This window comes from Echeneis naucrates, chromosome 21, assembly GCF_900963305.1.
Source record: "Echeneis naucrates chromosome 21, fEcheNa1.1, whole genome shotgun sequence".
NCBI lineage: Eukaryota > Metazoa > Chordata > Actinopteri > Carangiformes > Echeneidae > Echeneis > Echeneis naucrates.
The window spans coordinates 20,245,822-20,257,902 of record NC_042531.1 but is presented as its reverse complement, the minus strand read 5'-3'; the positions used below and the strand labels follow the sequence as shown (position 1 = coordinate 20,257,902).

The window sequence follows — 12,081 nt, the reverse complement described above, 5'->3', positions numbered from 1 at the left end:
AGCAAGCAAGTTCATCTGCCTGACTCTATAGCTTTGGTTAAGAATCCCTGAAAGCCAAGCTGATTGTAGTTTTTACAAAGCATAGACAATTTCTTTGTGTCATGTGTAAGTTATGTCACATGTGGTTGTGACAGATATTTATCTGTAGTCAGAGTGTCACCTGAAGTGGATTTTGACTAGCTGCCAGTTTGAAGAGCAGCAGCTGAGAGATGAGTCGTTCTGACAAGAACGGTAAAAACATGCATTTTAGTCATTTTATCTTGCTGTCAAACTGCCTTTTCCTTTGGAACTACAGTTTGTGGACTGTCAAAGTACTGACTCAACTGTGATGAAAACCTTCAAAGGACAACAGGAGTTACAAGTTAGTCTTTAGTTTTTATTATGCAACAGCCTATGATAAAGGGGACAGTCACATCTGTATCCTTTGACATTGGCATCTTGTCAGTCCTTTCTTGGCCTGAATCCTATCTCACTCTTTGTTCGTTAGCGTATAATGGAATCTGATCCCCTCCTCACTGGAGGATCAGTACGGGGACCCCCTACTCTTTGCAATATTCACCCCCTCAGTGGATCCAGTTCTCTGATAGAATGGTTTACTATTTGACTGCTATGCTGACAAGACAGTCCCACCAGATAATCCCAGTGGCTCTGCACATATCTCAGCCTGTGTCCTTGGCATATCTGTGTCAATCCTCTAAAAGTGAATTAGTCACACTGCCTAATAAGGCTTTTAATCAAAATATCAGTGTTAAAAATTACCTCTTCACCCTTTACACCAACCAAGGTTGCAATAAACCCTAATCCTCTGCAATGTTGCTCCACATAATTGAAGGGAAATTGAGTATTCCTGAGTCAGTCCTCCACCTATCTCTTTGTCCAGGCGTTGGTTCTCTTTTGCTTTAGCTCGCCTCACTAAAACCTTTGCAGATTGCTAAGAATGCCACAGCAGTCTTTCTGGTCTTCAATCAACCCAAAGGGTCACATGTCATGTTGACCTTATTGACAAGTGCTACCATATCCTTGAACTCAATGCTTGTTGTGCTTTTGCTTTATCACCCAAGAAAAGGTGATTGCATGTCAAAATAAACCCTTTACATAGTAAAGTATTTATACCTAGAAGACAAAATTGAAAGGTTGTACTGGTGAAATAATATAATGAATCTGAAGGATTCAGAATTCCTAAAAGGCTATAAAATGCCAAATGTAGTTGTAATCTTCAATCTTGCAAAAAACTGCGCTCTATTTTACAGTCACAATTGTATGAGTGTTGAAAATGGCAGTCTTTTTTCTTTTCTTTTGCCTGTGACAAAGGTCAATATCAAGATCAGCCAATATCAGCTTTCCATGTAATTTAATGAAGCATTACTGAAATGTTCATTTTTAGAGCTCAGCGGAGCATATACAGGGTCTAACTATATCTCATAGCAGAAAATTGGGAAGTTTCAGCATGTCAGAGCTTGAGAAATGTGTCAGGAGCACCTGGGGGAATCGGTAATTACTCCCAGGCATAGTTCTCCACAACACGGAGATATATGTTATAACGGCAGCAAATTTAGATTGAGCACACTTTACCCGTGCATCTACTGCAGCACATTCAGTATGCACACACTCTGCAAAAAGTCAATATGAGTCACTTCGAGCTTGGTGGATACTCTCCTCTCTGAGCAGTAATTCATTTTCAGTGTGAGCACGAGTCTGTATTATTGATGGCCCACCTTATTGCAATGGGCTTCCTATGGTTGCTTAGGCTGGACTCTAAAGCTTCACTTCTGTCTTTGTGTATTGTCTTCATAACTGCCATGAGCCTCATTAACTATGTTGTTTCTTCAAATGCACTTTGGAGAAAATGATTATGTATTCTGATCACTCTAGGGTTTATATTCCATTCACACTTGTATATAAAGTGGAATTATACTTAATATTTCAAACCAATGGGAGATGCAGTGTACTATAGTAACTTCTACATCCCTTAAACCTGTACCAGCTGCATATTTTGGGCATCTGTTTAGCACTGGAACCAAGCTGTAAAATCAACAATGACAGGTAAAAGCCTTTTAAGTATATCTTGGAATTGCTGGCAAAACAACGCCTGAATATGTTTTGTATTCAGATAGTGCTTAGAATTTTTGTTTTTCTAACTAGCTGACAAATATCAATTTAAAGTTTCCTTTAATTCTTTTTGAGTTTACCCAGCAATTGAGAAAAAATCAAGCGGAATGGCCACATGCATCACCACAGCAGCCTTGTGGTTTCTAAGTAGATTCCAGACATTATGTCCCTCTAATAAGTCTGGACTATTTTGCACAATAATCAGAAATGAGTGCTGAACATTGAAGTAAATTATTGTATTCTACATGCACTGTGGATTATCCTGATAAAGGAGGAGCTGGCATAGAGACAGAATGATGAGCCAAAGGTGGAGCCTTTGTGCTATAATACAAGATTGACAAAAATTAACCAAACAAAGCATTCTGGACTACAAATATTCTGTATGGACAGATATTTCTCTCCCACAATATCAAACACTGAAGCAGCCTCAGGCAGTGAGCCGTACTCTCTCTTAGACTCATGGCAGAATTATAATCCAGTTTGCAGATGACACCACCGTGATAGATTTGATTGCCATCAACAAAGAGTCAGCCTACAAAGAGGCTGAGAACAGAGAGAAAGGGAGCTGCGACAGCAACTTTGCTCTCAATCCAGAGGAAACACGGAGCTAATTGTGGACTTCAGAAGAAAGATGTGCAGCGGCTATCACTCTTCAATACAGATGCAGAAAGTGCAGGATATTCAGAGCTTCAGGTTCAAATCCTTGACCATCCAAATCGAAATGATGATCAAGAAAGTTGAAGGCTTCATCTTCTCCCTCCTCCCACTATATAGCTATAAAGATCCTGTATTGATACACCATGGAGTCCATTACAAGAGTATCACTACATCTCTAAATGATACTGTGGCTGCACCTCTGACAAACGGAAACCTGTCCAGTGAGTCATTAAAGCAGTGCAGAGGATAACCGACTCACAGATCCCTGCTGGACTAGATCCACACGCTCTGCTGCAGTTGCAAAACCACAAAAACCTGTAACTTCATCCCAATCTTCATCCCTTGCTCTCTGTTAGGTCCTAGCTGTTCTTTCAGCAATTTTTAACTTGAATATAGTGACAGAGAAAGAAAGACAGAAAAGTGGGGGAGACAAGTCAGATTCAGAATTGGACCAATTCCCAGATTTAATGGTATCTGCGAGATTGGCTACTGGGGCAATTTTTTTAGCAGTGATGTCCACCACCTCCCAGACAACTCTGACTTATTAACTTGCCACCTCTTCATGAGGTGCTACTGACATATCTGCTAGCTGCTTAAATCAATATAATGTCAGGATTTTTAGACACAATGAGCCCTGTCTGTTCTACTTTTACCTATTGCAATCACTTTAAGGCAAACATTTCCATATCATAAAGTTGGCCTTATCACAGCCTAAAAATCCAACATTCTCAAATAGTGTCTAAAAATAAAAGGATGACTGTGCTGAAAAGCAATTTGCTCATGTATAAATCAGGGTTTGTAGTCTGCTTAAAGTGGAGGATTCTTCATAGTAAATCTGTGCTCCGTGCTCTGTGAGCGCAGCAGTAACCAGGTCCACCAATTTATCGAGGAAGTCAAGTGGTGCTCTTTCCATTGTGTACTGGAAATCCAGCAGGCATAACGCACTTGTAAAAATAGAAAAGGGAAAAAATAAAAGGGCTTTGCCTCTGAGGGGATGGACAGCCTGAAGGAAAAGTCCAAAAAGGAACTCCATCTCGGACAACACCTTCCGAGATGATGTAAGGCACTTATTGCCTCTGGCTTGTCTCCTTCAGGTGTACCAGAAAGCAGTAGAGGCTCTCATTTGTGCCATCGGGCTCTTGCTATAATGTCCTTCATAAAAATGAAAAGGAGCTGATAGGCCTAAGAATCAGGGCTGCTTCTCTATTTCTCTCAGGTGAGCTGTGCCACTCTCTCTATGGTGAGTTCAAATCTGTTTCATCTATCAATCTATCCCACACACACAACTTACAGAACATTTTCAGACAGTTAAATCTCACGTTCTTGTTGTCTGCAGTGCAAGGTCTCTCAGTTTTTTGACTGTGAGAACATCACTCTTTAGTACAGTTCATTTTTTTGCCGCTGACAGACAATAGCAATAATTCACACAGCAAATTGAAGTCTATTGAAAATACCAAGGTGAAGGCAGCTGCAGCTGGAGAGAGTGGAGTCCTTAAAAAATCCAAGCATCAGCATCACCATGATATCACCTTCACCATCACTGTGATTTGCCAGCTGCTGTTTGGTAATTTTGCTGTCACCATCTTCTCTTTTGAAACCAGAGGCAACCATATTAAGAGGAGAGGGTGGACCTGAGCAGAATGGAGGGATGGATCTGACCTGATCTGGTCTCCTTTCAATACATTGTGTTGAAACCAGAGACAGAAACTCAATCAAAAGCCGTACCAGTATCGCTATACATTCGGAGATTGGGAGCTGCAGCTGCTGTTCCATTAACATTACAGATTCTCTCTATAACACATTATTTTATAGTACCAACTCTAATCAATAATCCAACGTGATCTGTCAGAAACCATCCATCCAACCATCCATTTATTGCAGTTAACTGAAGCCCAAACTGAATTTCAGTTTAATTACCATTGAGGTCAAAGTATAAATAGAAATGAATCAAGTGTGCCTTTGCATCAATTGTGTGTCAGAGTTGCCTGTCTGAATAGATTCCACTGCTTTGTGTCAGAGCTGAATATATAAGTGTCATCTTCATGATGAAATGCAAAAATAAGGCCTGTTCATGTGCCTGATCACCCGCCATGGTCAGAGGTCTATAATCATGTCAGCCACACATTCTCCTGGGGAGGGAGGTAGGGGGGATGGACAGCTTTACCCCTCTGTCATTTTGGATGTCTCTCTCTCTCTCTCTCTCTTTCCCTCCTTCCATCTCTCCCGAATTTTCAGCACAGGGGCATTAGACGATGATGGGTTTCTCAGATGGAATTAAAATGTCTAGTCCTACAGCTGTCACCCATGGAAATTGCATTGTCCACAGATTCTATCACAGAGAACAGCCAGCAGTCTGCTTTGTTTGACGCCTTTCCTCCTTCTTGGTTTTAGTCTTGATGTCATTATCTGTGGCTGTGCTGATCCTCTCCTCAATGTTTCAGATGCTCATCTTTTGATGTCCCCCTCTTTGTCTTTATTTCACTGCAGGTTTACCGTCACTCCTACATGGCTTCTTACAGCATCTACAACATTCACACACGGTGAGTGTGCATGTCTCCATCAGCAGCTGCTGAGACAACCTCTATGCCAAAAACCCCTGTCACCAGTGTTACAAAATGTATTTTATTGTCAAATTACATGTTGTGCTATGCATGAAGGGAAGGGGAGGTGCTTCTCTGTTTGACCACTGTACTTCAAATCTTAACACACAGGTGGAGCTGCAGCCTAGTATTTATTCTTTGTTTTTGTTGCGAGAACTTTAAAGTTCATGTGTTTCAAGTGCATGGCCAGAGCTGACCATTAAAAAGACCACGGGATTCTGGCAACACATGGTTACTTGTCGAATGTCCTCTTTTTTCAATCTTTAAATGGATTGGACACAAGGTAGTGTCCATTCAGGACATTGATCAAAGCTCAATCGTAATCAAGAAGGAAGCAGTCCATGATAAGGATGTGAGGCTCCTCCTCCTTATGATCAGGATCTCAGTATTTAAAGTGTTGCTTTTTATTCGTGTGATTTGTGTTCATGTTAAAGTTTTGCAATGGAATACTTGAACCAGAATACACACACAGAAACAGTGGCAAAATAAAAAGAGTTTTTACTGTAACACAGGAAAGATGAAGGGGAAGGCTGTGTAGGAGCGTAGGCAGACTGGCAAACTCAGGTAAATAGACACGGCATGGCAGTGATTCCTTGACAGGAGTTGGCTTCATGTGGCACATACAGAAGATTTCTGGTTCTAAGGAGGCTGAAAAGACAACGAGCAAAGCAGTAACATAACTTCGCAAAACTAAAACACACATTCGAACATCAGTAGCTTAGTTTACAATGTCTGTACGCTGTGACAGACAGGAGAGCAGTGGTGCGGATGTGACAGGGTGCAATGGAGACCAGGTGGAGCCACGCCTCTAATTTAGAGATGAAAGAAAAGAAAATACCAACCCAATACCGAACAATGTTGCATCTCTGTGATATAATGCAGATGCAGTGCCAAATGTTCTGGACCTTGTTTCGGTAGATGCAAATGTTTTCCGAATGAGTTTTGGTCTCAGACTCGAATTTCAAGTCTTCACTATATGAAGATGTCAATTTTTTGTTGTTTTAATTTTTTGACAGATTCTGTCACCCAATCAGGATAGAGTACAGAGCAGGTCAGATCCAGCTGTTAATTGTCCTCAGCTCCACCTTTTCTCCAAACGTGGTTTCTACTTGTTATATAAAAAAAAAAAAGAAGATGGCAACATCCAAATGACAAATTACAACCTTCCAAATGGGAGTTCACAAACCAATGGGTGATGTCACAGAGATTTTGTCTTGCTTGTTTAGGGTTAGAATGTCACCACTGCAGTATTAATTGAACCACAGACACAGCAATAAAAAGGCAAAATCATAGACAGAGTCTGTAGTTAAGTGCAATTCAGTATGTAAAAGCCAGCGGGCAACAGGCAGACAAAACCATGAGATGAGGCGGACACGTGGTCACAGGTCAGAGAGAATCCAAATTGAATAGCCATCACAAACTATAAAGACTATTAAGGGAGAGGGAAGATAATTAGGCCCAAGTCTACCACATCAATGGGAAAATCACAAAGGCAGAAAGCAGAAAGCAGCAATCTGAAATGAGAAAGACAGGTCAAACGCATGGACAGATGAAAGACACAGATCATTGAAAAAAATGAAAAGAAACAAGGAACTTAACATAGGATGTGGTCTGGGACAGCACAGGCATACTGGACCTTCACTGCATGGCTTGAAATGAAAACATCTTGTTTCGATTCAAATGAGTGATTCTTAAAGCTTTGCCAGTCTGTATTCTGACAGTTAGAATAATGGTTCCAGTTATGGACCGGTCCTGCATGTCTTATTCCCATTCATCCTCCCCTTGATGTGAAATTTGTGGAATGTCTATAAACATCACCGCACTGTTCCTGTTACTCTTGTCAGCATTACTAGGACCACTCACTTGACCGCCAAGAACAAAAACTTAATTATAAGATCATAATATCCTACTGGGAGCTGACCTATGCATTGGTTTTGTGCAGGGGGACAGTCTGAATCCATCAACTGTAAACAGTTAGAGAAAACGTGATGAATTCAGTACGTCATAAGGTGATAGTGCTAAGCAAATAGCAAGGAAGAGACTGTGTTGTCATTGTGTTTTGATTTTCCACACTAGACCTTGGTCAGAGCTGCTTTAAATAGCTAGTTCTGGTTCATGTAGCTGGTGAACTGCTCCATGGCTGTTTTTGGGGATAAGTTGTTTAGTTGAGATAAAAGTCGGGGTCTATCAGCAGCTCAGCTCACAGTATGTAAGTTCCTGGATCAGGTTTCCCATCGCTGACCAGAGAGGATTAAAGCTTGATCCTTCTGATGGGATCTTTGCATTTACAAACACGAGAGTTATTCTGTGAGCTTTTGCGATGAATTCTTTAGATTTTGTGTTGTTTGGGAGCACAGCTCTATCATATTTGTACTGATATCAGACAGTTGTCAGATGGTCAGTCTGTTGCCAACTTGGGCTCACTGAATGTGAAATATGTAGATAACGGGTGTTACGACTAAAGGAAAAACTGTTACAAAAGGCTATCGCAGCTTTTTCCCACTTATTTTTTCCACCAATAGTTCTCTTAATTAACCGTGTACTCTGTGTCATGAATCATGGTTCTGAAGCAGTACCTGTCAAATACATTGTATTGAAATACAAAAGCTTTTTCGGTCATGTATATTGTATCTTTGCATCAATTGCGTGTTCAATGCACTAAGATCTGCAGGGGCTTGCCAGGTACTGGAGCCTAGAGTTATTTTACAAAGATGAAATGTCTTTCAGCATCTCATGTGCTCACTGCAGTAACCAGCTCCCAGTGAAGCAAAATCAGTCCAAACTGCTACTGGCTTTAAGAAAAAGCTAAAAACTGCTGTGTTCTCCACTGCCTTCACATATGCCTCTAACATTTATTGGGCATATCTGGATTTTTTGGGTCTTTTTTATTTTGTTCAATTGATATGATTTTTACACTCATTTATGCTTCTTTTTTTCTGTAAAACACATTAAAGTAACTGTATGCGTGTTTATGTGCCATAAAAACTTGTATCTCTATCTAATTTTGTCAATCTTGAAAAGTTTTGAGGTTTCATCCGTTTTCATTTTGCAACTAATTATTTTCACAATGGAATAATCTGCTATTGTTTTTCGCGATTAATTTATAATAAGTAAAGCAAAGCCTTAGGAAAGTCTTGGGTCCAATGGAATTTCATTGAATGTCTCTGAGGCTAAATAATTTTTCGATAAGTGTCTTAAATAATAGTCAGTGAAATATATACATATTAATAACACACAAGGCAGGAATCCAGCAGTATTTGGGCCGTGACCCCCAATCTGGTTGACCGGCTCCAGCCTATTCTCGGCTTAACATCCAGAAGAAAAGCTAAAATACTGAGCAGAATCCTAAAGCTCCGGTTCACTGGTAGAGGACCTGAGTTTGAAGGAGAAACGAGGCAGAGGAGGAGAATGGATGGATGACTTGATATACATATTTTTTTTTTTTTTTTCTTACTTTCTTTCAGGGAGGTTTGGGAGTTGGACCCTCCTGAGGTCGTGAACTCAGTCCTGCAATACGCTGCCTGGGGAGTGCAGGGCCAACAGCTGGTGAGATCACAGTGAACAACATTACTCATAGGCTTGCTCTGCCTTCTCACTGCCCCTGAACTGGCTTCACTCTACCATTGAACTGTCTGCTTTATACCTTTCCTTATTTTCTGACTTATTTTAAGCGAAGGAGCGTTCAGTAATTAAATCAGTGAGCTCAAAGCCTCAACTTGAAATCTATTAAAACCACTTTTTGTATAAAATAAAAGCCTGTGTTTTGACAGCACAATGGTGAAGAAGCCAACAACACTGGAATTTATTTCAGTTTGGAGGGGCATTTTGTCATATGAACAGAGACGCTGTGTCATAGTAAGTTTCATATGTTTGGAACTGTTTGTGTCTCTCTGCCTTTTCTGCACATGTGGTTGAGCAGTGAAGACACTGCCCTGTTGGGTGCTTTCTGTAGCTTAGCGCCAGGCATTTCTAATTCAGAACTCCCCCACTCAATTTTATAATCTTAATTTCTTTAAACCTATCTGTTTACATTTGACGCATTAAGCGGCTTTTGGATTTGTTTGTTTGTGCCTCAACCGCATATGTGATGTGGAACGTTTATTCATGAATCAAGCAGGACTCCATTAGGAAGTCATTATGGCGATAAGAGAGTGAGACAGATGCGAAGGCTTCTTAGCTCTCAAGTGGTGCAGGCAGCATCATTAGGCAGAGAGGCATCTTAGGAAACAACAACGTGTTTGTGTGAAAGAGGCTGTAAGTGAGCACAATAGTTCTGAAGGAGTTTTTTTTCATCCTCACCGAAAAGGTGCCAGGAAGTAACATAAAGATCATGAATTACAGGTGGCTGATAATGACTTTCAAAAGTTCACACAATACTCTTCTGATTCCATGAACATCCTGTTTGAGCTGCTGTGATCATTAGTGAATTATTCTAACTGTGGTTTGATATCATTATGTCAATTTTCTAATTGAATTTCTCTTTTTCATTTTAACCTCCAGTCAGAGGGATTTCCCAGTGGTAATCAGACTATTATTATTACCTACTACTTTATAATGATAAGGAAATTGTAGTATGTGGGTTTGCAGGGATGTGGACTCTGTAAGGAGAAAGCCAAAGGTCTCCCCGGCGGTGTTTCAGGAGAGTCAAAGGGGAAAACAGCGGGATATTTTGCGTGATGTGAATCTCGGTCAAAGATTTTCCACCTGCGTGGAGTTCTAAACTCACTCAAATCCAAAACATTCTGAATTATATCCATATGTGGCAAGCCTGTGTGATTTCCTCCTTCAGGGGGTGTGTAAATAACGCCTGTGATCATAACAGAAAGACACGTCAGAACCTGCCTGAATAATATCAGAGTAAGCTCCGCTGTGTACCTGTCCCTCTCAGCACCTACCTCCACCTTGAACTGTGCTGAATTTCATGTTTTCATGATAAAAGCTACTGCAGCTTTCAGCATTTTACAGGCTGTGTTTGCTTTCCCAATGACCAATATTTGTATTAATGTGAAGGATTTTATTCACGGTTTATAATCGACTGTCCACATGCACACATCTACAATCTGACTATATTCTATTAAGGGATAAATTGTATGTACGTGTGTTTGCACATGCTTTAGTCTTGCCCATGGTTGCATAATTTAATTAAAGTACTTGGTGCTGGAAATACTGAGTAAATAAGCGTTAAAATATACTAAATGTTTATGAATCTAGTAAGATAATGCATCACCTCTCAGAACAATCCTCTCCTACTTGAGCTACATAGCCCAGAGACATCAAAATTCATTCAAAAATTGATTTTCGCCATGTTGTTGTTATATGCTTCTTCAGAATATGTTCCAATGCAACTTGTGAAGAATGACTATGGTACTTACTATCCATAGTAAGTGACTGCCAAAAGAAGACAGTTTTTTCAAGTCTTCAGTACAACATGATCATTTTTTTTTTTATGATGCTACAGTTTAGAAGAAAATAGACCATAAAGCAAGGGATGCATTGGACCACCCAATCAGGACATAGTACAGGTCAGATCAAGACTTCACTCCTCAGCTCCACCTTCTCCAAATATGCCTTGTTCCAAAAAAAAAAAAAAAAAAAACAACATATGGTGACAGAAAAATTAGAAACTGTAATAAGAAATGTAATTAGAAATTTTAATGCCATTGAGAGAAAATGCAACAAACCTAGATCTGTCGGAACCAATGTTTTTTTATGCAGAGATTCCAGATAGATTGCCAGTGTTACCATTTATCAATAAAATCAATCAATAAATCAATAAAACCAGGCGATTATTTTAACTCCGGAATGTAGAGGAATTGTTGCTGAGGATGCATCATTCTATCGCTAAATCATGATTTACCTGAAGCTTTTAGCACGATCTGATAATATGGAGAAGCTTTCCTGCTTACTGAGAGCTAGTGTCAGAGCAGGGACAGGCCCTCTGTTAATGAAGTTTTATTTGAGATCACATCATGCATCTCTGGTTTATGTTTCCATCCAAGAAAGTAACGTTGTGATTCAGTCTCCCTTGTTTGTTTGATGTGTCTGACAAATTCAACATTGTTTTTCTCCTCCAGGGAAATTTAGGTAGCTCTGTTCATAAAGTGGACAGTTACTGCTTCGTCTTTCAAACTGTTGGGTTTTGAGTACTCTTGAAATTAATTGACAAATATTGATTCTCTTTCTAAGTTAGTTTCTAAGTTAGTTAGTAAATATAGGAAGCAAATCTGAATACTGAGTATCCCTGTTAATTCTGAACACATCTTTCTGTATTCCCTGCCTAACCAACTTTAATACATGAAAAAAATGAAAGAAAAAAAAAGACTGTTCTCATAAGGTGACTTTGGTGTCATCCAGTGACCTCAACTGCCATTAGAAATGACTAATTGCTCCATTCACCTGTTATATTTCACATTGGGGCTGGACTCAATCCCAGCTGACGTTGGGTGACGGCGTGGACACCCTGAACAGGTCACCAGGCCGTTCACAGAGCCGACATACAGCGCCAAACAATTTTTCAGACTCACATTCATGTTTAAGTCACCAGTTGATCTGTGACTGTGGGATGAAGCTGGAGTAACTGGTGCGAACTCAAACTGGTTTTCTGCCCAAAGAAAACATGTGAAAATGAAAATTTCCATGCATTTCAAATGAAGAGGAAATGAGTACAGGTTTCTCAGATGAGTTTGATTTGAAATTTCTCATGTAGAGGGTCATG

General features: G+C 40.0%; 1 protein-coding gene across 5 annotated transcripts in view; it reads left to right on the top strand.

The window, feature by feature from the left end:
- Positions 1 to 12,081, top strand: part of dpp10 (dipeptidyl peptidase like 10) — a 228,194-nt gene that overhangs the window by 179,762 nt on the left and 36,351 nt on the right. For 4 of the 5 annotated variants that reach the window (XR_003842333.1, XM_029529724.1, XM_029529723.1 and 1 more), the window contains exons 6-7: positions 5,254 to 5,306; positions 8,831 to 8,912. Coding sequence is in view for 4 of the 5 variants with exons in the window: in XM_029529724.1 (XP_029385584.1) it covers positions 5,254 to 5,306; positions 8,831 to 8,912 (135 nt within the window). In the remaining variant the exon portion in view is untranslated. Of the gene's footprint in view, positions 1 to 3,937; positions 3,983 to 5,253; positions 5,307 to 8,830; positions 8,913 to 12,081 lie in introns of those variants that run through there. The other variant, XM_029529726.1, reaches the window with a different exon arrangement.